The sequence below is a fragment of the Oreochromis niloticus genome, linkage group LG1, assembly GCF_001858045.2.
Source record: "Oreochromis niloticus isolate F11D_XX linkage group LG1, O_niloticus_UMD_NMBU, whole genome shotgun sequence".
Lineage (NCBI taxonomy): Eukaryota > Metazoa > Chordata > Actinopteri > Cichliformes > Cichlidae > Oreochromis > Oreochromis niloticus.
The window spans coordinates 37224046-37250988 of NC_031965.2; the positions used below are offsets into that span (position 1 = coordinate 37224046).

Below are 26943 nucleotides of genomic sequence, written 5' to 3' on the forward strand. Positions count from 1 at the left end.
CCCACTGCTGCAAGATTAGCTGTGGTCCTGCAGGACCAGTGAGATACCAAACCCAATGCAGGACACTGTGAAGCTCTGTCCGGAGTTCTCAGTTCCCAGTCCTGAAGTTTGAGAACTCTTGACTTGAGTACCAACAACCTGCAGGATTCAAGCGTGAATCTGCTTTCTGATGGACTGAGACATCAGAGAAATGCTTAGGTTGGGATTCAAGTTTCATCTTGTAAATATAATATTTATTCTTATAATGTCTTGCAACTGACATTAATACGACAAAACTATAATAGCTGCTGTTCCCCTGTTCTGAGGGAAAAATATATAAAATCAGTTTAGAACAAAGGCTGTTCCAAACAGAAGCAAATTATATGTCACTGCAACAATTTTGAAATCTTAATAAATGTTGTGATATTTACAGATATCATAGTGATATAGCTATGGATGTGCTGTGTGTGTGTGTGTGTGTGTGTGTGTGTGTGTGTGTGTGTGTGTGTGTGTGTGTGTGTGTGTGTGCGGTTTTCAGATTTCCAGATTTCAAGTTAATATGCTGTTAGTCAAACTCATATATTTCACATGTGTTAGTGGATATTGCTGGATACCTTCTCCTGTTGCTCACTATATTCACATTTTGATTCCTGAAACATTTTCTTAGACAACAATGATAATGAAAGTAATTCCTGGTTTAGAAAACTACATAGCTAAATTTAGAGTGCACTGTTGACTGTAAATATCAATAATGTACTGTAAATATACAGCACTTATAACAGACTGTGTACTTAAGCTGTATTGTGGGATGCCCGTGAACTGGAACTGATGTAAACACAGCACAAAGAAACCTAAAACCATCTGGTAAAAACAAGTTTGTGGCATATATGAACAAAACTCAGTCCTATCCAGTTAATCTAGGCAGATTTTGTGTCTATCCTCAGCTGCTGTGCAAAAATGTTCTGACTGTTTCTGGGAGTTTGAGTGGAGAGAAAATGTTGATATATCAGTAGCTTACAGAGGGAGCAAAAACAATGAGGATCCTGTGTTTGGATCAAATGTTCGGTCCTGGAGTTTGGAATGCTCTAATGACCATTTTTTCATCTGCACAACAACAAAAATCTCCTCATCTGTCTCCAAAGACTTGCAGTGCATTTGGACCGCCCTGCTGGCAATGTGTCATCTGCAAAATCTCCTCCAACACTCTGATCCACTCTTGTGGTCCTCAAGTTTGAAAGTCTTTCCTGTGATTAGAAACAAGTTTGACTGAATCAGAGTTCAAAGGTGGATTTCTGGACCCAGGAAGTAACACAGTTTTAAATTGTGCTGAAATTTTAGGTTTTGTAATGTTATGTAATCTCATTCACACATAATTAAAAACTTTCATTTATGATGGAAATTCATTCTTTCAAAATCCCAAGTTACACATTCGCAGCTTAAGAAAAAATTACCATGAGAAAAAGGAATCCTTGCAAAATGTTACTTTATTTTTGTTTAAAAACAGATCATACAGTGAATGTCATCAGACAAACGAATACGTATTTGTATTATTTTAGGAGAGTCCAAGTTAACTTGTGAACCAGCCTTTTGACGTTATAGTCTGTTTGTGAATTCTTTGTTTGGAATGTTTTAGTTTTGTTTTAGTTCAGTTATTTGTTGCTTTGGCTGTATGTTTAGTTATTTTTGTTTCCATGTTTTCATGTCACACTTTGTGACATGTAAACCCTTCCGGTTTACATGTCCCCTCCCCGTGCTCTGTTTCATGTCTCCCCTGTCTTTCATGCTTATCCATGTGTGTTCAGCCCATCATGTCTCGTTCCCTCTGTCTCGTGACCCCTGGGGTTAAGTTTCCCTCCGCCTCGCTGTCTCTCGTGTCAAGCTTGAGCGTCCCAGTTTACGTTGCTCCATGTTTCTTGTTTTATTTTGAAGTTCTTGTGTTCCACGTTAAGTGTGTTTAGTTTTGCTTTTCCCCTGTGGTGTCATGTTCATTTGTATCAGCTGTTTCCCCGTGTGTTTCCACTTCCCCTGATCACCTCCTGTCTGTTTATAGTCTGTGAGTTTTCATTCATTCTTTCTCAGGACGTCTGTTATGTTAACGCCATGTTTCCAAGGTTTCACACTTCCAGGTATTTATGTATTCTCACCAGGTTCCATGGTTTTTTTCATGTTTACCTTCTAGTTTTCCCAGTTTAGGTTTTTGTTTAGTGTCATATTGATCTTGACTAGCTGTTTGTTTTGTACCTTTTATCAGCCACAATTTCAGTTAAAATCAACTTTGTTTAACTTTGTCTTCTATTCTTCACTCCACACGGTCTGCCAGCACAGACTGTGACAGGTCTCAGTGTAACCCTGGATAAGTGTAGCCCAAATCAGTTGTTTTGTTTGGATGTGCTGTAAAGTGCATGGTGTTTACACAGAACTTTGGACAAGAAACATTATGTAGCACACAATATGGTATAAAACATGGAAGTCTGCTGCCTCTTTAAGAATAAGGTCATATGACTATTAAATGGACAAGCATTTATGTATCACTTTTGTAGGTTTACTGACCACTCAACGCATTAGACTACACATCTGACCAAGCATGACGACATATTCATATTTCTTCAATATGCTTTCTATGCCTGTCAGCCAATTTGGAATCACCAGTTAACCCAATATAAAGCATTTCTGTAAGTTCTGCAAGGAAGATCTGTGATCTGTCATCTGCATACTTTCCTGGGTGTTAGTCTATCTTTCTGTTCTCTACATCACTACCTCTTTCTCACGCTGTCAGCCTCAGTACTGTCATCATTAATCTAGTCCAATCATCATCATCTTCTTGCCCACCTTCTTTGAGCCACTCAGCCTCCACTTCACATATGCCGTTTCTCAATATGCGTACTTGTGCGTACTTGCGTTCTCGTGTACTCGTGATACGTCATCAGTCGGAGACCAAGTACTGTTCCAATTCGAAGTACGCATCAAACCGAGAACGCGAAAAAGTCCCGGATGTGTTCTCGCTCCGCCCGTTTTATCGAGCATGCATCGGTGGTGACTTGTGTGGACTTGGTACAGCTAAATATCCCAGAATGCATTTCGTCCGAAACTCAGACAAAGGCCGTTTCTCAATTCTCAAGTACGTGAGTACGTACTCGCGTTCTCGGCCAGTACGTACTCGCCGAGAACGCGAGTACGTACTTGAGAATTGAGAAACGGCAATAGTTTAAATCTGTGCTCTCCATCTGCAGGGGAGGAAGTGGAGCAGTGCATTCAGGGTGTGGTGTCAGGTGAGGCTGGCTCACACACCTGACCCCCATCATCTGACCATGAGTATGTCGCCGGGACCTGAAGAGAGAACTGCGTGTGGTGTGAAGCCGAAGGAGGGCAGCTTGAAAGCTCCTGTAGGAAGCGACTGAAATTTAAAAACAAACACCCAATGTGTAATGCTGTGTGCATAGGTCCTTTATTATCACATTCTCCTTTTTAGACTCGTGCAACCCACCTCCTTCCCATCTCCACCAGTCAGTCAGACCTCAGTCTTCATCTTCACCCACACCAGCATCTAGACTCCAGGGGGTCAGGTCCTAAATCCTATCACTGCTGAGATTCCATCATGCCATGATGGTCATAGGAGTCTACTCACCAGATACATTAATTTCTCCTTCTCAATAAATCAAATTCATACAAGTAGTCTCTCTTATTGAAATGCATATATGTATAATATGCTGGAGGAAATCCATGCAGGCACAGAGAAAACTCAGATCTGATGATCAAACCAGAACTCTTCCTCCTGTGAGGTGACAGGGCTAACCACTACGCCACTGTGCCACCCACAGGACATAATGTATATATGTCATGTGGGTGACAACAGGGGGAAAAAAGGTGGGAAAAAAGCTGTTCATTCCACTCTTTCAGCAGTGCCTGTGGTGACCATGAAACATGAAGCAGTCTCCAGATCAGAGCTGTACTGGGATAGAAGAAATGCTTTCACAAAGTTCAAACTAAAACATTTTCTTAAATTGTTCATTACTCAGTAAGAGGTGGTCAGGTCAGGGATTCATTTAAAGAATGTTACAAAACAGGTAAGATTCTTATGATAATGAAGGCAAATGATAAAAAGTGAAAATTTCAAGTCGACAGCAAGATATTATGTTAATTAATCTTATTATTCTAGACAGTCTGTTATTTATTTTACTGCATATTTAATGACACACTTTAGTGCATAGCAAGAAAGAACACACATGGCTTCTGTATGAAACAAAAAAATCAGGTTTCGTTGTGTTTTGGCCTCAGTCCTGCACAGTTGCTATAAACTAATAAAGTAGAAGATTTCGCTGTGCTGCTGAGTTTAAAGACTTGCTGCAAATATGTTTTTAATGCAGACACAAAGAAAAGCACATGGATAACACTTGATGATCGTCTGATCATTGAGCTTCTCATTGAGGTAAGACTGTAATGTGTTTCCCTTAAAATATGAGTTGCCATTATGATATATGTTGTTGTGAACTTGTACTATGTGAATAAAACTGAATCCATTTAAAGGAAATTGTTGTACTATGATCATTACAAGAGTCAAAAAAGTAGTATTATAAAAGTAGTATTATTCAGGGAATGTTCATTGGCTAACGACATGTCAGTCACAAGCCCGTAGCCAATGAGCATGCGATCTCTTCAGTTTTCCTTTCTTGTGCTGCTTTCTGTCAAGATCATGTCAAGAGAAAATGATCAGTTAGATTAAAGATAGTATGTTTGTTGTAACTGGTTACATTTACTTTTTTTTCTGGAATTTAACGAACAAAATGTGGGAGCTTTGTGTTGGGCAGGAGGGGGGTGGGTGGGGCTGCAGCTTCAGGTTTAGCAGTTATTTCAGAGTTATTATTAATTCAGGAATACTGAAGCATTATGTTTGCTTTATTCATCTCCTGTGAGTTCAGAGCAGGGTTCAGTCCTTCAGGATGAACAATCGTCTGAAGAGTTTTTGGACCTGGCCCTTCACCGTGTTCTCATGGCCCCCCACTGAACGCCGAAACCAGATCTTTGACGCTGCTGGCTGTACGTGGTGTTTCCTCGTCCTCCTCCTTCTTCTTCTTCCTCGTCTTTCTTGGGTTGGCATTGAGACTCTTGGAGCGCAGCGTTGGATACATCTGGTCCTCCCCTACCAGCAGCTCCTCCTCCTCCTCTGCATTATTATTCTGACCCTCCTGTTCATGGCCTTGCAGCTTGGTCTCATCTAGTTCCTCTTTGGATTCCTTGCTGGTCATCTCAGTGGCCCAATTCTGGTCCTGCTGGCTGGTGCTATAGATGATGTTGCTGACATACTTCTTGTTGGAAGATGGAGAGCTGCTGAGGGTTGGAGAGGATAAATACTGTGTGACCTTTGACCTCTCCAGAGGGAAGGACACAGCCGCCTCCAGTCGGCCCTTCTCTATGGGTTTATCTTTGTTAGTGTCAGCCGAGTCACGTTGAGTTGAAATGGAGCAGGTCTTGGGGGATTTGATGTCCGGGTCACAGGGAGAGATCAGGATGTCCACGTTTGAAAGAGACTGAGTGTCCTTAAGTCCTTGAGCCTCCAGAGCTGATCCGAACTCTTTCAATTCACCTAAAAAGAGAAGTTCAAACAGAGGATAACCGTTTACCTTCATTCTTCTGATATAATGCGTCCAATAAAGACTCGTCTCTGGTCCTACCTGTTTTGGCTCTTCCCTCGCTGTTCCCAGCTTGCCTCTCTGGACTCTGCTGGACCCTCTTGTCGTTTCCCTCCATGTCTCCGAACACCGACGTCCTGTCGTCGTGCTCCAGCTGGTATCTGTACAGACTGTACCCGTCAGCGCTGTTGATGCTGCCTTGACGCAGCAGAGTGCCCGGCTCACACACGGACGATCCTCTGGAGTGCGTGCGGACGAGCTCGGCTCGGTCGACGCCCGCCAGCTTCTCCAGAGCGTTCATCATTCGGTTGGAGAACTCCTCCAGCTGAGCCAGGCGGAGGTCAACCGTCTGCAGGGATGCCTTCATCGAGTGTTCCCTTTCATTCACCTCCTCCAGACGCATGAACATGTTCTCCACCCTGAACACACAACATGAGTACTCAGGGCTGCGATGGCAACATTTCAGATTGCAGAGCAAGTTGTAAGTTTTGCTGTCTCACTTAAGTTTCAATTGCCGGCTAAACCATTACATTTTATAAATGAATAAATTGCTATAACTGTTTGTTTTTTTTCTACATTTAACAGCATTTTAAGTACATTTTATTCAGTTTTAACATATCTATTTTTGATTCTGGGAGTTTTGGTCCTCCAAAGATTGCACGCTGAGATAAACACAAACCTTTCAGACGTGACTCTGATTCGCTCGTTGTTAGATGACTGCTTCTCATCGTCCTTCTCTCTGAAGTATTCCTCCACACACTGTTCCTCAAACTCATGCAGACTCTTCAGCTCATCTGCATTCAGCACCAGCTCTGAGGGAACACAGCATTTTAAACTCCGCACACAAACACACGTGACTGCAATGTGTGCCTCAGACTGGTAGGGGTGGGTCTGATAGCTTGAGAAATACCAGGATTATGCTGTATTCACACAGAACCTTTAACCTACTTTAGCTTGTGTTAGTGATGTGCTTAAACATATAACATTTTTAGATATCAGATATCGAAAAAAACTGAACAGGATCCAGACTTTAAGTTCAGGTTCTGATTATGGCAGTCTCTGTCTTACGCAGTCGTCTTTCACGGTCGTCATACTCTCCACCCTCTGCTCTCCGTCTGCAGTGGCAGCACAGCCTCTTCAGTACGATGTAGATGTGGGGGAAGACGATTAGCGGCGGGGGCAAGATGGGGCGGTCATGGAAGGTCATGATCAGCTGATATCGCTGGAACTTCCACACCTGGTTAGAGATGGACTTCACCTCAAAAAAGGTGTTGCTGTGGAGGAAGTGGAGAAAATCTCTTAATTATCAGTTTATCATTATATAATCAGGTTTTCAAAGTTCAAGGTGAAGTTATCAACTGGAGCCATGAGCTAACTACAGGGTGGGCCATTTATATGGATACACCATGATAACATGGGAATGGTTGGTGATATTAAAGTCCTGTTTGTGGCACATTAGTATATGTGAGGGGGCAAACTCCTCAAGATGGGTGGTGACCATGGTGGCCATTTAGAAGTCGGCCATCTTGGATACAACTTTTGTTTTTTCAATAGGAAGAGGGCCATGTGACACATCAGACTTATTGGTAATGTCACAAGAAAAACAATGGTGTGCTTGGTTTCAACCTAACTTTATTCTTTCATGAGTTAATTACAAGTTTCTCTTTGTTCACAGCCATTGACATGTCGAAGAGGTTAACACGTGAGGAGCGGATCGAAATTGTGTCGATATCTGGTGAACGCAGTAACCGGGCCATTGCAGCAGATTTCAATGCAAGACACCCTACGAGACCACCCATCTCCCATGCTACAGTTAGCAAACTGCTTGCAAACTGCAAACTGCCCCCTCACATATACTAATGTGCCACAAACAGGACTTTAATATCACCAACCATTCCCATTTTATTACGGTGTATCCATATAAATGGCCCACCCTGTAGAAAAGGGTTTCTAGTTATTTTCCCTTCCCACCAGACTTTTCCACACAGGAAGTGACATTCCCCGCCCTGGATATTGTTTTCAGTGCATCTCTACTGTACCTCTGTAAAGCAATTGAGGGGACACACTGCAGATCTAAGCATTTTGTCCTGACAAAATATGCTTATTCCTGAGTCTCCTTGGATGGAAAATTGTCCAACAAAATGATTTCCTCTCAAGGTCTTGATATAGACACAGATTTGTGATGTATACCACCAATAACAATAATGTTCCCGCTGCCAGATAGATACTTTGTTTCTATTGACCACACAACCCTTTGTACCAGAGCAGAGAGGTTAAACTTCGGAAGAGCTGAGGTCAAAGTTCATTTAAAGGCTTTGTTAAATTGGAAGTGTGTAAGAGTCTGCTTGAGTCTGAGTGATGAAAAACTTGTCATCAATGAAGTGAACATGAGGCTCCTTTTGGATGTGAGCATGCTCTACAGTCTGTCGCGACACTAATGTTGACAAAGAGTTTGAACTATAAGGGCACAAACAGCGTGTTCACCCTCCAGTGGGTTCCGAGCAAATAAGTGAGTATAAGGCCGGGATTATACATGCTTGTGGACATGAACAGCTGTGTACTTGGGCAGTAACCACTTGATAATCAACCTCACATCACTTGGCAGACTTTTGTCGACGTACAAAGTATGTAAGTACGGCAAAGTAAACAGTGCCATAATCAGCGGCCAAATGGTTTTTAGGACACAGCAGAATCGTTATTGAGTCCCGTTTGAAACATTTATAAAAGAGACTGAAGAAGTCACTTGGACGAGTGATGAAAACGCTACGTCCAGGTGAACACAATCATCATTTTGTCATTCGTAAAAGTTGTACTTCTGGTTTAGTTGTAGTAGTCTTGATATTAAACTTCCTTTGGTCATTTCCCACATTCTGGGATCATTCTCAGTATTTTGTCCTTATATTTTTCTGTTTCTCCTCTTTCCCCTTTTTTCACACTGAAACTAAACTCACTTCTTCACTGCATTTAACTTGAAAAATATGTCAAGTGTTTTTAAACTTGTTTTGTCTGAGTCAGTGTCTGCAACCCCTACTTTTCTTGTATCTCCAGTGCAAGTGTCAAGGCTTAATTGACAGTTGTCTACACCTAACAAGGTGTGGATAAAGGTATGCCTGAGGCTGGCTTGGGGGAGATGCCAGTTTTTGTCTTTGTGCTCTCTGGGCTTCATGTGTAGCTCGGTTTACAAACTGATTTAAAATTAAAATGTTGTTTCCTCTTTATGTTGTGACTTTTAAGCCAAGACGGAACATATGTTACAGCTCGTGTCTGTAATGACTACTCGGTGTACTGACTTGAAGACGGCAATGAGCAGGTTGACCAGAAGGATGTTGGCTACCAACAGGTAACAAGCCATGATGGCGGGGGTGAGCCAGGCTCCAGGGATGCAGGGAGGAAGCTTCTTCCCATCTTCATCATATAAGTTTTCTCCACATGGAGCTGAAACCCAAATACACACACGCGTGCACATGCATAGACTTGCAGCACTCATTAAATCTGACATAAAGGGTAAAGTATAACAATGCAAAAGACAACATCAAGCAACAGCATTTATGAGAAACTGAGCTTTTATGAGTGTTGCCGAAGAAAGTTTAAATAGGGTCTATAACACCCACACTCAGAACTTCCTTGTTTCATAGACAGCACTTATGAAATGACATAACGCTCATTTTTTGTGGAGGGTAGGTTAGTTATTTTAGCTGCTAAACTTGTTTCAGCCTATTCTGGTTCAATGAGACTGAACCGAAGGGAATTAAAAGAAAATCAATGAGTTTAAAAGCATAAATTCAACAAATGATGGTTAGTAGATAATACAACTGAGATTTCACAACACTATGAGATTAGCCTTGTATGATCTCAAACACACAGATGAGCACATTAACAGTGACTGTTTGGTTTGAGTGGTTTAGTGTTTTTAGATGCTTACGATTGATTTCCATCGCGTAAACTGTCCATGAGCAGCAGGAGGAAAGAAGGAAGAAAAATAATCAGCTGAAAATCCTCAAAAAGTGAAGAAGACTTCATGTTGGAACACTGAAGGAGATAATGTCTAACAAAGGAGAGGAGGACAATCACAGTCGCAATGAACACAACAAATCAACTTCAGGGGAAAAAATAAAATTAGTTTGTAGTTTCCAAATCATTAATAAAAAGCATAAGTACAGTAAAAGTAAATACAGAGATCAATAAACTCAAGTGAATATATAAATGTCAGCTTGTCTCTGGAGGGAGAGGACAGCAGGGTGTGTGGACTAACTGATAGTTTACAGTGTGGAGGTTGAGGATGGGATAAGGACAGCATGAGGACAGGGGACTAACAGCTGTCTTACTATGGATTCTAGTCTTACGGTCTATGGAGTCGGCAAACACCTCTCCGTAGATCATCCAGTAGGGCATGTAGAAGATGTTGCGGGCCAAACGCCACGTCGGCTCCTCATCTGGATGGAGGATGGCCTGCCGAGCTACACCAAAACTCATCAGCACCACCAGCATGATAACCACGAAGTACAACATGTCGATCATCTGGAGACGTGTGGGAACACGAGACATTTAACCCAATCAACGTGGACTCTGTGACAATATCAACATTACATCACATAATCACATATAAACAGTAACCTGTGTGCTTTCACTGCTGGTACCCTACATAAAGCTGATAATACAGTGTACATGTGGTTGTGTACTGTGAGCAGTGTTGGGAAGGTTACTTTTAAAATGTATTCCACTACAGATTACAGATTACAGATTACATGCCCCAAAATGTATTTTGTAACGTATTCCATCAAGTTACTCAATGAGAGTAACGTATTCTGAATACTTTGGAATACTTAATATATTATCATGCTTTTTACAACTACATGAATGTACTATTGCTGTGTGATTTATTACTATTACTGAAGGCTACTCGCCATACCAATACCAACTAGATTTTTAAATCTTTATATAAAATGAGTAACAGTAGGGTGGACATTAGGTAAGGCTGCACTTTTTGCAGTGATCTCGTATAGAAAACTATTTCTGTATCATTAATATTGTAACGGACTGGGTTACAATATGTTTTCTTTTTGTCTGTTAATAATCATGTGGAACTGCACATGATTATTTGCAGCTAGCAGGTTGTTAATGCTATCCATCAAGTCTAAAAACAGCATGTTAATACGTGGAGATCCTGAAGCTGCTCCAAAAATGATCCGATTATATTTTAAATATTTGTTCAATTCAAATTATTTCCAATTATCGTTGTTTTCTTAAAGAAATCTACTACATCATGTATAATTTTATGTCATGTGTAATTTCCATTGCAAATATTAATCACAGTTAAATTAAGAGGGGATGGCAGTAAAAACTCTGGAGCTGTGATGTCATCAAGTACGCTGCCGTTCCAATTGTAGAATGATCGCGCTGCGTTCTCGGGAAGTCTGGACTCCCGTGTGAACTTACGAAGTCCGGACAAGCGAAAACGCGAAAACTTTATTAATCCCAGATCCCAGAAAAAAAAAATGGTGGGGGTCGTACTCGAACTGAGGTAAACCTGCGCCCGACTGCATTAAATCACCAAAATTGGAGAAGGCATAGAGAGGGGATAGCCTAACATATGAAACCGGAAATGACCGCCATGTATTCTATTTATTTCAACAAAGTAACTGTATTCTGATTACCACCTATTTAAACGGTAATTGTAACAGAATACAGTTACTCATATTTTGTATTTTAAATACGTAACGCCGGTACATGTATTCCGTTACTCGCCAACACTGACTGTGAGGTACCAGTGCGTCACAGTCAATGCCAGACTGTGATTTCCTGGTGACGTTTACAAAAGGTTCTGTAACATTGCGTTGTCCTGACTGTAAGTGTGGTTTCCTGAATGAAAAAATACGATTGAAAACCCACACCAGGGGTCCTACCATTTTGCCGATCATCATGACGTAGGGCCCCAGGTATTTGTTTACTCCGAAGATGTCAAGAACTCGGATGTACCAGAAGATGATGTCGACGCAGTAGATGACACGGCCGTATCCCATGTACGGCTCAGGCTCCAGCCGCAGCAGGAACCCAAAGATGAAGACCGAGATAGCCACCAGGTCTGTGATGTTCCAGTAGTCCTCCAACCACACGTTGATCTTCTGCTTCAGCTTCCCAGGCTCAGACATCAGGATCTGACCGAGCAAGCGTTTTTATCCAGGTCAGAAGAAAAGGTCAGAAGTTCATTTTTCAGAGCATGTAAAAAAGTTACTGTACAACCCGTTTGAACTGTAATGATCTGAAAAGTTTCCTAAAATATCAATATTCCTAATGTAATTCAGTCTAATGCATTTCTAATGGAACAAAACTGTGTTACTATGGCAATCCAGCTCACAGGGTTAGCGTAACTACAGAGAGTGAATCGTTTTTGTTATCTGTAAGTAAGAATAAACAGTTCTGAGTTAAGGATCAAATATTGTGTAAAAGTGTAATTTGAAAAGAGACCCTTTAATATGAAATACTGTCACCTGTCAGGAGGCAGAAAAGCTTTATAGGAAACTCAGAGGATTAAACCTTTAGGTTCCGCCATTGAGCATAATTTCAGTTGCATTTGGTTACAAATGGTTAGTAAAGTGTAAAATTCTAATTAGGCAAAAATAAAACTTTCTTTTTCTGTTATTAGCTTTTCAATCTCACCCTGCGCTCTGATCAGATTTCGTTTTGTCCTCACACCTACTGAGCTCATACTAAGTGTTACTGGCAGTTTTTTTCAGGCACAAATTTTGCTTTGCCTTTAAATTTTAATGGGCAATTTTAATGGGCTTTAGAGCAGAATCCAGAGTTCATAACAAGCTCACATTTGGTCTGAGAATGTAAAAAATAGACTTGTCAGACAAGAGCAGTGTCTGTGTTATATAACACAGTACTGGCATACCAGTATAAATTGCAACTTGGAGCAGCAGAGATAATGTTGTTCTTGCACACCTTCACAGACTGGAAGAGAACCTGATATGGATCTATTTAACCATAACACCTGGGCCAGTTTTTGTGTAGTTAGGGACTGAAATCTGAATCTGCTGCTGAGTGAGTGTTACAGAAGCAGGCGGGGTTAACAAACAGCCAAGGTGTGTTTGACGTTTACCTGTCTGAATTTCTCCAGGCCCAGAGTGACGATGTAAGAGACGACGATCCACTCTTGCAAAGATGGCCACCGCTCCATCTTCACCAGGATTATGTAGTTATACAACATCAGATACACCAGGTATGAGATCTGACATAGATAAAAAAAACACAAGGATCATAGAATCTAAAAGTAAAAATTCAGCTTCTGGATTTACGAAGGACATCTAGAATTGGGAACGTTTCAGACTCTTAGACCTCTGAGTCTTGATGTGCCAATTTTTTAAGCACATAACATTGTCTGTTGCAGTTCTGTCAAACACGAAGTTTCAAGGAAAATATTCATAAATGTTCAGTCTTTTTATATCTACCAGATACTTATTTTTATTATCTGAAATTCCCTTTTATATATATTTTATTTTAAATATTGAAATGTGCACTTGCCGTATTGAACCAGAACTTGGTGAATGGGGCGTTGTAGAACTCATAGATTTTCCTCCCGATAGGAACCCTCTTCCCGTGCTTCTTGTCACTCTCATTTTCTTCTTCATCTCCTTTCTTTGAAATAGCGTCAACATTAGATGCTGCATCCTGAAACAAAGTCTTAGTTACTCAAACAGTCTAATTTTATGCCGATGTTAATGACACCAATGTTTCATACCTTGTTTGACTTCTTGTCATCTTTAGTTTTTCCATCATTGCTTCCTTTGGACGAATGATGAGGAGCTTCATCCCCAAGACGAAAGTCCAGGAGCAGGATGGCAGGAGGGAAAATAATCCCTAAAATGACCTGGTTACAGGGCGAGGAGGGGACAAAGGTCAGGCTTAAGAGAATTATGTTAACGTATAGATGCCTCTCCAGTATTGCTGGGATCCCTCAGGGTTCTATCCTTGGGCCCATTTAATTTAAAAATTATATTTTAACTTGTGAAGTTCTAATGAACAAACTCTTAACTGTTTCTGTCTATCCAGTTTCTTTATTCTACTTTTTTCCTGAGAAAACCTTGCTGCTGTATTCTGCTGGTACCTTGAGGCTGTTGCTTTTGCCCATCCTCAGACAGCCCATCCACATGTCGGTCAGCAGCATCTGGCTGCAGGTGTGGGCAATGAAGTCTCTGTGTTTGGCAGCTACAGCCAGTTTCAGACAGGTGGAGTTGCTCCAGTTTTTTAGCTCGTAGGTCAGGAGCTTCATGGCCACCTGCTCATCGTGTTTGTAGGATTGATCCAACAGCTCATAGGCCAGCTGACCAAAGTCCCTGCAAAGAAAAAGGCCAACGCTGCCAATAGGCTGCCTCACAGTGGACACCTTAAAGGTGGAAAACCAGCATGTGGCTTTAACAAACAGAACTGAGAAGGTTTAAAAGAGAACAAGGGCCTCACAAGTATAACCGAAGCTGAACATGATGTCCAGGATTGTGTGTGGGACTCACTTGGAGTTGTTCTCCAGGTCCTGGTAGATGTCATCCACCAGCTCGCTTTGGGAAGACTCGTGAGCCATGGCCTTGTAGAGCTTGCAGGCTACTAGAGCCTTTGCCATGGCCTCCTCCCCTCGCTGCCACAGGAACAATGCCATCTTTTGGCGCTTCATCAACACCGCCCACACCATCAGTTCATGGAAGGGGTATTGGAACCTGCTGACTTCAGGGTCATCTACATCAATGTCTACTTCCTCCTCCTTCTTCTTGTTCTTCTTTCCCTTCCCCTTTGGGCGGGGTTCATCATCCTACAGAAACCAAACAGGTCAGCAAGTCTTCCTCTCAGAGCAGACCACCTTTAGTTTTCAGATCCACATATACATACCTCCATACCAAGGAGCTTCAGCGCTTTGGGCTGTAAGAACACATGATGAAAATATGAGTAAATATAAGAAAAATAGGATATTGATGCTACAGCAGATGCAAGGTCATTTCTATCAGGAGGGTGAAGTGATGTCTAACAGACTGAGCAGTGGTTGATCAGTGTGCCATCACAGCTCCACCAACTTTACTCACTCTTTTGAGGCCATACAGGTTGTTATACAGTGTCCTGAAACTCTTCCTTGTGTAATTGCAGCGGTATGCTCCACCCATCAGGAACTCCAGTACCAGTCCAATATCAATCAGTGTGATCTGGTAATCTGGAGGAAGATTCCCCTGAAACACATGATGCATCTTTTGTTCAGTCATTCCTCATATTTTCTTTGATTTGCTAGTTTTCTTTCTGCAGATGCAGCGTAGAAGAGCAGGTTTCCTTCAGTGAACAGGACACTGCAGATTTATACCTCATTTTTAAAGGCCATGAACATATTTTTCCACTAATGATGTGCAGCTGCAGTTCTGCCCTGGTACCTTCTGGGGACAAGCAGCCTGAGCTCAAAGCATATAGTGCAGTTTAAATATTTCATGGACTCGGGGAATCCAGAGCACAGTACTCACCTTTTTGACATCTCGGACCAAAAAGTGAAGTGTGTTGGCTGGTCCCAGTTTCTGCAGAAACCAACCACAACACAAGGTGATGCAAATAAAAACAGCAGTGGCTTCTCTGCTTAATACAATTTATACAAATTAACAGATTCGCTTAGAGACCAGAGGACGTGATGAGCGGGATGCACGCAGACAGCAGCAGAGAGCTGTTTTGTAATCTGACAATAATGTGGCTAAACCATTGTTTTAAGAGCTTTTATGTCTGTGGATCAGAGCTAGATTAGAGACAGCAGCAGTGATATAACAGAAGAAGGACATTAAGCTGCAGAGCAACGTGTCAGCGAGAGTAAAGTGGTTAGAGCAGAGCTTTTGTTTTGTTAACAGTTGTCCAAATTTTATTAAGATCAAACAAGCATGAAGGTATTATATTACAAGGGAAGAGTAACAAATGGTGAAGTAACCTGAAAGTGGAGCATTTTCTGCCTGATGTGTATGAGCAGTGTCCCTGAGAGAATTAACATTTTTCAATGCATCATATAAAAGCAGAACTTTTTCTGCTGTGCAGTTTAATGTTACTCCCATATTCAATAAACCAGCCCTTCCATCATGTTCATCAGTTCAGTGCTGACATACCATTTATTTGGATAGTCTATCATTAGTGCTTGCTTGTTCACTAGTCTATTCTGCCTCGGTGCACAGACTTTGTCTTTAATGCAGAACTGTGATGGCTGGCCACATCCCCACTCTACTAAAACCCCCCAATGATTGATAATAAATGATTCCAGTAACCATTTATCATCGTTTCATTTTCAGCCAGAGCCATTCTGTGTTCTTTGGTTCAAAAACAAGGAAATTTGAAAGTGGCCCAAAACTTGTGAGTGGCACAGTACACAAAAATATATAACTTATAGTGTATAACAGGATCGGGACATGGGCAAGCTTTCTGTCTTTCTATGTAAGTTTAACTTGTTCTATTTTGTCTTTCTGTGGATTTCTGAGAATTTCCCATTTGAAGCTTTGCATTACAGCATCAATAAAAAACAGGGAAACTGGGAAAAACCATTTGAATGGTGACGTAACATGTATTACCAGCAGGGTGTGCTCAAGCTCCACTGCAGCTCAGTTCAATGCTCTTCGAGCCACCAATGAATGAACCTGAGGTTTATGTGTGTATTACCAGCCTGCTGTGAGCACCAAATAATCAGGACTCTCACCCTGCTACGTCTAACATCTTAATTCAGGATAATCACACCCAGTTTAACATCACCATAAATCGGTTACTCAGTTTCATTACCCCCATCATAAAATGAGTCTGATGCTTTGTACTGGGTTTAAAATGGGTTATTTCTTTTTGCTGCTCATGGATTTTTATGCTGATTTCATTCAAGGTCATTTTTGATTTTTATTTATTATATCATTCTTGCAAAGAGCACTTTTTTCTTTGTAAATCAGCTATGACTCTGCACTCGGGAGGTGTCATGTAGTAGGTCGTCCTCTCACCGTGTTGTACAGCTCCTCCAGACGGGGGATGGTGAGGAAGTGGTGGATGTTGACGCCGTTCTCAATCAGAAGTTTAACAAAGTCGACCCTGTCCAACACCAGGGCGTCCATCATGGCCTGTTCCAATGAGTTCACCTATCCCACACAAAAACACCATCATCACAATCATTCCCCCTGCCACCTGCTTCTGGATCACAGATTTGCCTCGATCAGTCAGTGATGGTCACTGAGTGGATGCTGGTGGTGGCTATTCAAGATGATAACATCAGTTTTAGTCCAGTCTCCTACCCAGTTGAGCAGCTCCAGTTTCCGAGGGTCCGTCTCTTCAGGAGGTTCGGGTTTGCTTTTTCCTCCTTTTCCCTTCTTCCCCCGGGGTTTCCCTTTAGCCCCTCCTGCTGATGGTCGCTGGGCTACCGGGCTCTTTGGACGGTCAGAAGGTGAATTTCGCACAGGCTGAAACAGGAAACAAACGCAACTGAGGAATCAATAATCCACACACACAGAAGTAAAAGACAACTAGGCTGAGGAAGCAGACAAATGATGACAGAAAAAGGTTTCTCTAGAAAGAAAAAGAAAGTTTACAGACTGACTAATCGATTGATAGCTGTTGTATCTGTGAACTCACAGGCCAGTGGAGTCCATACACAAAGATCTGACTGCGAGCAATGTCCACTCTGTTCCAGGCCAGAGCCAAGCTCAGCTGATCAGACGCAGAAGCATTTGTACCTGAAACCAGGAAAAAATCAACTGAGCCTCAGTTCCGCCCCTACACAGACATGTTTTTGGAATAAATATTAGAAATACGAATGTGTTGCTGTTACATTGACCAATTAAACCATGTGAAATCACCGCAACTCCATATGCTCGAAGAAATTATCTGTATTGCCAGCAACATGTGGCTTTCATGACACTCATTACACCAAATGTCCCATTTTACGTGGAGAAAAGCATCATTTTGACCTACTAGAGAAATGATCCTGAACTGAAACGCAGCCCAACAAACATTTCTCTTAGGCTGTCATCTGTCTAAACCCTAAAATAGGATGTTACCTAACACAACAGCATTAACATTATTGTGCTTCTCCTTCTTAAAACCTTTTCACACACCAACCTTTGAGCAGAGCTGTGAGGATGGACATCTCAATGTCCTGCTGTCCCTCTGAGCCCATCCTGAACACTGTAATCTACACAAACAACAAAGAAATAGCACAGTGAACAACACAAACCACACCAGACACCCAGAGCCTGAGAGGCAAAGCTCAGGGCAGAGAACACTATAGTCAAAGCCGACTGAGAACCGGTCCGTTATGGCTCATCCGTCTCAAATCAATGTGCATCTTCTGCTCGGCCGGCTCCAACTTGCATATAAATCTTATGGTGCAAAGATTGGACACATAGATTGATTACTGTGACAATTTAGCTTCATTTATCAAATATTTTTCAAGATTCTTTCTTTGAGTCAAAATAAATTAATTTAATGTCAAAAAGAATTGTGCATGCTTTATTTAGCATTTTATTTAGCATCAAATATTAGACAAGAGACCTTAAAGCTTTCATATTTTAAATATCCAGTACTCATTCATTTACACAGTGACATTTTTAGCCTTTTTGAGATGTTCATGAAAAATGGATCAGCTGATCATTGAAAGGATTCAAAAAGATCTTTAAAGGATTTAAAATATATTAAGCAAAAATTTCACAGGAATCATCATTTATGTTCAAACTATGGACAATAACATTTTTATGCAAATTGGAGACGGTCAAGTAGGTCATAAAAATGTGATGATTTGAGACGGAATAAGGCATACGTATTCTGGCAGTCAAAAATCTGTACCTGTTATCTCTGAGTCTCCAAGGATCTATTTCCTTTGATCAGATATAAAAGTTAGCAGTTATTATTCACATATGCAGAGTTGGATGCAGACATTAGATGTAAATGTGATGAAACTGTCATAATTCCAGATCTAACAGACGTTGGCCTGGATTTATGCAGCAGGTTAGGGTCTGAGCAGCTCTCCTGCAGAGGTGGTGTCCACCCCTCACACCACTCAAGGAAAAACAGCAACCTGAACACAAATTTCTTGTGACATTTGCCAATAATGTTATTTTTATTTATTTATTTTTAGATGCAGGCTGTATCACGTTCAGCTTTCTCGATGTGGACTCTTAATCAGCACTGATTGTGCATCTTTTTTTATTTTATTTAAAAAGTCCTTAAATTAAAGACAATATGTCATCTGATGACATCCTCTAATATATGCCAGCAGCATCAATCCAGCCTACTCATGAGGAACCCGTTTGGTTTTTAAACCCCCTCATCTGGCTAGCTCAGCTAGACCATGGAGCGTCACTGAAAATGACATTGAAGGATTCCCAGTGTGGTACAATATGAAGGACCCTCAGTAAGTGTCAGTAAAGGATGAATCTGGAGTCAGAATCTGTTGTTTGGACATGTGCGGGAGGTTTTCAGATGCTTTGCACTGCTGGTTTTCCCCCCCAATCCCATCTGTATTCTGTTGATTTGGTCTTTGTGCTTATTTACTAATTGATTTACATTCAAAAGTCAGGTTCTTCTCTGGAAGAGATTAATGCAGAATGATATCCTCACTGGAAGTCAAAATCTGAACATAGGCATTTTCATGTGTGTGACTTACATGAACTTTATTCATTTTCCTCATGTTTCTGACTTCAGGTCATGTCTGCAGACAAACGTGTGAACCTGCAGCCAAGCAATTTTAATCTGACAGCAGATCAGTTTAAGTGAATTGATGTTCAGATTTTTAAATTTATGGGCAGCCTGCTGCTGCAGCTGTTCTCTGGAAGAAGCAGAGGATTGTGGGATTAAATAAATGGTGGAGGGTCACAGAACAATCTCCACTAAGTGCAGCAGTGTCGGGTCAAAGGGAAACCCTTCATTGTGCTAATGTCACAGTGAACAGGTTTGTATAACATGAATTTGTAATCTGCAGAAACCGTGTCCAACCAATAGTGTAGGTTAGCTTACCACAGTTACACATGTCTGGTTTAAGTTCTTTTAAACCTTTTTTAAATTGGAGGGAAAAAAAAACAAAACAAAACAAAACAAAACAAAAAAAAAACCACACACACGCACACACACACACCAGCACGCCACACACGACCTGTAAAAACCCAACTTACGAAAATGTAAAGCTGCTCTTCTGAACTGCACAGGACTGAGCTTACGTCATTGCAATCTTCAGAAGTGTTAGCTTGTTTCAGACAGTGTTGCTTCAGAGACTTAAGCCATTGTTCTCCAATTAGCACCATCACTTGTGCACCTTGATATGTAAGGTAGCTCACCCTGGATGCTTTCGGTCATCAGGCCTCTACATGGCTTTAATTCTTTTGCAGGGTTGGACTGTTACAGGACACCCTGCCCTACACAGTACAAAAATAAATGGTGCATAGCCAAGACAAAGGAAAAATAAAGAAAATCTGGCACAGACTGTTTAATTTTGAGAAAAGCTGATGTGTTTCAGCATGAACTCCAATCACAGTGGGTTGTTGTCTTTAGTAGGTCTGCAGCATATTCATGCACTCCTGAACCACTCAGATCCAGGCAGGGATTATTTCGTCCCCAACAGTAACACAGCTGACTGTATGAAAGCAGCAGGGCTGGTTTGTGATAAATGACAGAGACGAGATGGGTTGGGACGGAGATCAGGTTTATTGATCAACTGATGAGGACATACATGACGGACAAATGCAGTTATGAAAAAAAAAAAACTGAATAATTTCCATTTGCCCCCAACCTACCAGAGCTCTCTTCTTCATGCACTCCATCACCATGAGGAAGATCTGCTGTGCCTGGCTGCGGCTGTAGTTGAAAGTCTTCTGGATGGTGACCAGCAGCTGGTCTTTGACACTCTCACTAACCAACCTGTGCAGGAGAAACATCCAGGTAGCCACATTAGCATTAAACTGAGGAAAGAAAGGGGTACAAGGATAAAGATCTTACCATATTAAACCTGGAATACTGAGAGTGTCTTACATGATCTGATAAACTGAACTCTTAGTAACTGTGTATTTTATAATCAAATATGATTTTGTACATGACATTGAAGTTAAATTGCCAGACTAATCTGTCGATGACAATCCTCAGTGACTGGATCAATACCATTACTGCCACCCGGTGTGATGATCTAGTTAAGCCTGGCTTATACATTCGTTCAGCTCACCCATCTTCCTCGCAGTATCTGTGAGCAAACGAAAGGATGTCTGAAGCTCGACCACTGCCATCACAGACCACCACTGGGACAGGGGGCTCCTCCTTCAAGCTCTCCAGTGCGATTGAGATGACATTTGGACCACCTTCTACGATTAGACAAACCACTGGGACCCCCTGACCAAGACCTGAAACCGCCACACACACACACAAAAAAAAAATTAAAAATTAAACTAGTACTAAGGCTAACTTCTATCAACATCTGCAATTTAAACTAATGACCTTTAGCATTCAACTATTAGCTTTAGTTGCACCAATTTGGTTTTCCTTTTCTGAAGTATCACTCATTCACACAGAGCAGCTTTAGCATCGCTGAGCCACCCACCAGAAAACTGCTCTCATGTATGATCTTCCACCTTTATGCAGGACCACTTACCTACACCCAGTTCCCCTTTCATTCTGGAACTACTTTCTGTCCATGCATTGTGCTCAAAGTAACTAAAAATTGTGTTTTAAAGACAACATTTCTGCCACAAGTAGCAGTGTGAAACAGCCTGCCTCACTTAGACTTACCTGACTCGATAGTTAAGGTTAGATAGAAAAAAGTCTCGAGTTTCTGGTCATTTATGGTGGCCTCATGAAGTGAGAGGTGACAGCTGAGCTCCCCTTTGCTGTCCCTGCCTTACAGAAGCTCCAGGCATAGGATGACAAAGGGAAACCCACAGGTCACACAGATTGATGGACTGATGAGCTTCAGACTGACACTAAAAGCAGTTGTGTATTTTGGGTAGGTCACATGTTTGACTCACGTGTGTTGATTTTCTGCAGAGAGATATGCTTCTCCAGCTGCCGGCGGAGGCGAACCTCAGCGCCGTACTTTCCACACGTCCCGTTATCGGCAAGGATGAAGTGGGAGTGGCTGCTGTTCAGGACTGACAGCTTGCTGAGTGGGTTGGACATTGTCTGATAAGGCCGGGTCACCTAAAACATGAAACCATGTTTCACCTAAGTGAGGAACGACACAGTCTGCTGCCAGGTGTTTTACTCCATAAATATCTGCAAACACTGTTGGCTTAGACTTAGTCTGGTTTGTCTTACATCTCTCCCAATCAGGTCTTCTTTGTTCTCCACAATCCCCCATGGTGCAATCCCAATAGCACAAACTTTCCCTCTGGACTTCGAAGAATGGTCTTTCAGAGCATCGCCAACATGGCGGATAACTCCTGGGGGGCGGGGGCATGATATACAAAATGACTCTTTTTGATGTCAAAGAACAGGAATGGCATCAAGTCATCTTCACATAAAGAATTAAGGCTGTACCTGTACTGACTCCTCCAGTGAAGATCCAGGCTCCAGTGGTGACAGCAGCTTTGATCAGCCCTTTACCAAAGACCTGCTTCAGCTTGGGAGGCAGGTCAAAGTTCTGGAGGCCTCCATGAACAGAGATGAGTAGCGTGGGAAGCTCCAGCTGCCAGTCCTTCACCATCAAGTGGAGCAGGGAATCTGGTTTGGAGTCAAAGGAGACCCTGATGTACTGCAGGAGGGGGACAGGAGGAGGAAGGGGTGTCAGTGAACGCTACAGAAGCAAACTGGCGTGTTACTTCTCAGGCACACTACCATGGCCTTGTTGACATGTCCTCCTCCCTGAAACTCCAGCACCCCGTAGGCATCAGTGGGGGAGACCTGGGTGTGTTTGAGGGCACTCCATCTCTCCGTAGGTTGGACTTCCAGCTGGACCAGTGGGGCCCCATCCTCTTTGGCCCCCAGAGGGATGGCGGTGTGCTGTGCCACCAGCTGACCACAGCTGCACCTGAACAAAAACAGGAGAGCAGTACAAACAGGTTACAAACACTGATGTTCATTTTCATTTACCGCCTCAGTGTGCAAGATAACTGTCGCACTGAGCAGAGTGGGAACTGTCGTGTCTCTGCACTTACAGTTCTTGTCATTTCTACTCTAATATGACGAGATGAGAATCTATCATTTCCACTTTAATCGTTTTTGCTTTTATAGGATATCAACTGTGCAGACAGGCTTTCATTAAATTGCAGGAACTAAATATTTTATGCAGCATTACCACCATTACAATTACTGAACCTGAAGTTAAACACTTTAACAGTACAGATTCTCCAAGAATTCTTCATAGCAACACAATTTATGTTATAAACTGGTGATCAACTCGTTTTTACCATCAAGCTCGTCTCATTTGTCATTTAACAGACATGAGATCATATGACTAAAGCACATAATCAACAGTGAGTGACCAGTCACATTACACTGATCAAATGAAGCGATCAGTGTAGACTACAGAGAAGCAGCTAATAAGGATACAGAAAGATTTCAGTCACTGGAAAGCTTTTTGGCTCCTCTGGAACTTGAGTTGCTTGTAACAAAAACAAGTTAAAAAGCCCCACTCGTGGCCTCAAGTACGACACAATTACAACACTCAGGCAGACGGGAACTATTCCAGAAAACCAGCCTTAATTTACATTACACTCAAAAACCCCAACACCAACAAGCACAAGCTCAGAGCCAAGAAGACACAGAGGCTAAGGTGAAAGACTGGTCTGTTTATACAGATGAGGTCATCAGGCAAGCGGCGACAGCTTAGAGAAAAGGGACACGGGTGAAGACAATAAGGACAACCATTAAGGATGAGCTCAAAGACACAAAAGAAACAACAAAGGAAAAAATGAAACAAACTAAACACAAAGGCAAGAAAACAGAGGCTGGAACAATAGACCAAAATATAAAAAATACAAAGACCTAACTCAAATATTGAACTCCAAAAATAAAAAATAAGGGTTAAAAAATATAAAAAGAAAAGAAATAACACAACAAACCCCAGAGCCTAACAAGCTGTAATTATAGCTGCATGAGGAGGAGGAGGAACAGCTGATAAAGATCACTTGAAAGTGACTGAACACACCTCGTCTCCTCGTTCATAATCATTCTGTCCAGTGAGAGAAAATTAAAAAGAAGAGAAAATTCTCTCTCTGAGGTCCTGCACTCAATTGTGTCGTTACCTGCTGGGGTCTTTGCTGGGAATGATCTGGATACATTCCCTCTTCTGGAAGGTTCTGTCGATCCAAGCTCTCTGGATCTGAAAATATGTGATTAAGAAGAAACATGAGGATGATTCTGCTTCTCCTTCTTCACAGTAACAAAGTAACAGGTTAACTGTCATCAAGAAAAACATGAAACCGAATGTCCGAGAAACACCTGCTTCCTTTCATCTTCAAAGGAACTTTAATTATTAATTTATCAAATTAAACTTCACTCATCCAACACAGTGGGGTTTTTTTAATTTAAGGACTATATTTTTTCAACTCTACTGATAATTTCACATCAGCTGCACAGAGACAAAAGGCAAAGAGACTAAATCATTGATCTGTCAGTTTGATCACAGAAAATGATTTATTCTACTTTTCCTGCTGTCAAAAATAAATAAATAAATATTTGGTGGTTTATTTTATGTTGTTGGGGCATCCTAAGGTGGATATTGTAGATTAAATATGTCTCACATCAACAAGATTACAAGATAAACTTAGTCAAGGATCAGAGTAAGTTTTTATAATAAAAACAAAAACTTTATTCAGTCACTAATATAGCAAACTATAAACAGGAAGTCAGCTGAGCGTGTCAGTGCTCTCTGGGCTGTGGTTCATTCTTGTTCCTGTGTTCAGCTGCAGAAATGAATGACTCAAATGAAACACCAAACTGCTCATGTCTGAATATATCTGGCTAATTTCTGGGAGAATGGAGCTTTCCATTCCTTTATGCACCCAATCCTCTTACCCTCCGTCCTAATCCTGGAGCTGCACAGAAAAACACACGGAACTCCCCTTTAAAGCTCTATTTCCTGTGTGTGTTTAAATCCAAACAGCACTAATGACTGTTTGTTATTGTGTGTCTGCACTTTGTAAAATTCCTGCACTCTGGATGATGGAGGATTAACGTCCAAACGGCACATGAGCCTCTGCGGTATTGTCTATTTCACGTGAGCGATAACCCTCCACCATCATCATCATCATTATCTTTCCCTCCCCATCCTCCTGGCAGCTGAGGAAGAAGAGGAAGAGAATCAGGTAAATTCAGTGATTCATCAAGCAGCAAACGTTCCGTAGAGAAGGAAACCAAAGTCACCGTTTCTGGGTTTAACTTTAAATGAAACAAAGACGTGTCAGAGAAAATACTTCAGATGTGAAGAAATCACAAAAAAGGGCATGATTTTCACATCAGGATGTGTGTGAGAATTCAAATGTAGCCCTCAGTACAAGTGCGTCTGATGTCCAGTAATGCCAGCATTAGAAATTAGAAAATAACTTTCTAATGTACGGTGCCTTATGTATGCTCTAGCCAGGCAGTGCCCACACCTGCAGCAAACTGAGTGTTTCCAGTAGTAAAAATGCTTCTCAGAGAGCTCCATGTGGGAAAAGATGACTTTGTTCCCAGTCGGATTCTCCCCACATTGTCCAGAGTTCCTGTGTGACAGCAGCTAGAGGGAAAAATGGTTAAATCAAAGTGGGTGAGCCATTACCTCTAGCTAGGATTCTGCAGTTGTTTCAGCCTGCAGAATAAAAACCCAGGAACCGAACCAATCCCAAAAAGTTCTATCTGTTCGTTTGGACGTAACGTTTTCAGTGGGAGAAACGTTTCCTCACTTATCCAAGTGACTTCTTCTGTGTCAGCTGACTGCAGGTTTCCCCAACCTTATAAACAGTACCTTTGCACAATGACTGAAGCTAGCACCACTGACTAATGATGGACTGCAACTGATGTGTGACAACTGTCTGATTTTGTGTTTTCAAACCCAGAAAGCACCTCGAAATCATCCAGCTGCAATGAAGGATGTCAACCTCAAGAATAGCCAAATTTTTATGGTGGACAAAATCTTGCTTCTTGTTCGTTTTTCTTCAGTTTTTTCAGTGTGTCGAGGTTGTAAACACATTGACAGGGATAAACCTAAAAAAGTACTTTTTAGTCATTTTTTTAAATTAATCTTTTGAACAGATAAAATAGATTTTTTGTAGATTTGCTCTATTTTTATCCACTTTATGAATATCATTCTTACAGAATCTTTCAGAAACCAACAAACCTCTCAGATGCTTCATGTTCAGATCGGGCGAAGAAGAGTCAGAAGTCTGTGTGGACACCAGCAGCAGCCCTCACGTCTACTCCAACGTCCAAACATCTCACTCAGTACTGAACCTGAAGTGAACTGCAGACCCAGCAGCTCTGTGAGCTCCCACTGGCTCTGTTAAGACCCTGTGAGGACTTCCAGCTCCGCGAGGACCCTGTGAGGACTGGGTCTGGGTGCAGCTCAGCAGATAAGAAAGGAGTTGACTTTATGCAACTGAGCAAGTTCATGTGACAAGCATGTGAGGCAGCAGGGCTCTTTGTTCGACCCAGTCTCATGACTCCAGGCCGAGGTAATCCTTCTGGGAGTCTCATGACCCATCGAGCTTCAACACAAGAGCATTTTCATGAGCTGCTGGAACCAGACTCAATAAATCTGCTTTTAAAAATCCCCCAAAAACATAACCGTCCAAAACCTCCCAAACCCTGATCCTCCATGTGCTCAGCTTTAAACTGAAACCTGTTGAACCTGCTCCCCCTCAAGATTTCGGTTTGTGTTCATGGAAGCTGAGTCCATCTTCTTTGGTTTGAATCGTTTTGCTTCTTTACTCCAGTTTTAGTTGCTTTTCCACCGCATCTCAGAGAGGAATTCTGATTGCTTTCCTTCACTACAGTCACCTGAAGAAATCTGGTGTCCACTTTAATTCAAGAGGGCCTCACCTGTGGACCAACCAGACTTTCTAACATTTTATCATGGCATGTGTTTTACCAACAAGCCTTTAGAACAAGCACCGCTGATATAACTGCCTCTGGATTCTGGGAAACACTCGTGAAAACAAAGTCTGCCTGCACAACAGACCAAAAACACATTTAGTTCATATGACAGTTTATGTGCCGGAGCAGATTCATTCAGATACTTTTCCCCGGTTGGTCCATTTTATGCTTTTTCATTCTTCATTTGCACATTCATTCCTTTATTAGAGATTTTACAAAAGCTAATTAAGCACAATTTAATTAAAGTTTACACCCATTCTGATTATTTAGTAAACCTTTTTTGTACCTTAATTTAGGGCTGTGGTCACAGAAAGAT

General features: G+C 41.7%; 1 protein-coding gene and 3 long non-coding RNA genes across 6 annotated transcripts; 3 read left to right on the top strand and 1 right to left on the bottom strand.

Annotated features, from left to right (window-relative positions):
* Nucleotides 1–2012: 2012 nt before the first annotated feature.
* Nucleotides 2013–3648, top strand: LOC102080038 (uncharacterized). Its single transcript, XR_265684.1, has 3 exons — nucleotides 2013–2105; nucleotides 3210–3362; nucleotides 3449–3648. It is a non-coding gene; the product is annotated as an uncharacterized LOC102080038 (long non-coding RNA).
* A 301-nt stretch (nucleotides 3649–3949) lies between these two features.
* On the bottom strand, nucleotides 3950–26873 carry LOC106097084 (transient receptor potential cation channel subfamily M member 1). Its single transcript, XM_019361238.2, has 28 exons — nucleotides 25873–26873; nucleotides 23801–23877; nucleotides 22392–22584; nucleotides 22095–22308; nucleotides 21873–21997; nucleotides 21584–21755; nucleotides 20788–20962; nucleotides 20366–20489; nucleotides 17700–17772; nucleotides 17214–17314; nucleotides 16877–17041; nucleotides 16589–16723; nucleotides 15101–15151; nucleotides 14678–14818; nucleotides 14487–14516; nucleotides 14117–14409; nucleotides 13714–13942; nucleotides 13348–13476; nucleotides 13131–13277; nucleotides 12709–12837; nucleotides 11510–11761; nucleotides 9950–10124; nucleotides 9529–9549; nucleotides 8897–9041; nucleotides 6675–6880; nucleotides 6286–6418; nucleotides 5649–6025; nucleotides 3950–5560 (listed from the first exon to the last, which is right to left on the bottom strand). The coding sequence occupies exons 3-28, from the start codon at nucleotides 22392–22394 to the stop codon at nucleotides 4965–4967; spliced, it is 4341 nt and encodes a 1446-aa protein (XP_019216783.1). The 5' UTR covers nucleotides 22395–22584; nucleotides 23801–23877; nucleotides 25873–26873; the 3' UTR covers nucleotides 3950–4964.
* LOC102079946 (uncharacterized) lies at nucleotides 11727–17368 on the top strand. 2 transcript variants are annotated; one of them, XR_265682.2, is made up of 4 exons: nucleotides 11727–11800; nucleotides 12727–12828; nucleotides 13374–13504; nucleotides 17272–17368. It is a non-coding gene; the product is annotated as an uncharacterized LOC102079946 (long non-coding RNA). The 2 variants fall into 2 exon arrangements; XR_003220562.1 differs by lacking the exon at nucleotides 11727–11800 and adding an exon at nucleotides 11947–12003 and having other exon boundaries at nucleotides 17216–17324.
* On the top strand, nucleotides 24078–26313 carry LOC102079805 (uncharacterized). Of its 2 annotated transcripts, XR_001223458.1 has the most exons (3): nucleotides 24078–24862; nucleotides 25592–25747; nucleotides 25851–26313. It is a non-coding gene; the product is annotated as an uncharacterized LOC102079805 (long non-coding RNA). The 2 variants fall into 2 exon arrangements; XR_265681.1 differs by lacking the exon at nucleotides 25592–25747.
* Nucleotides 26874–26943: the final 70 nt, after the last annotated feature.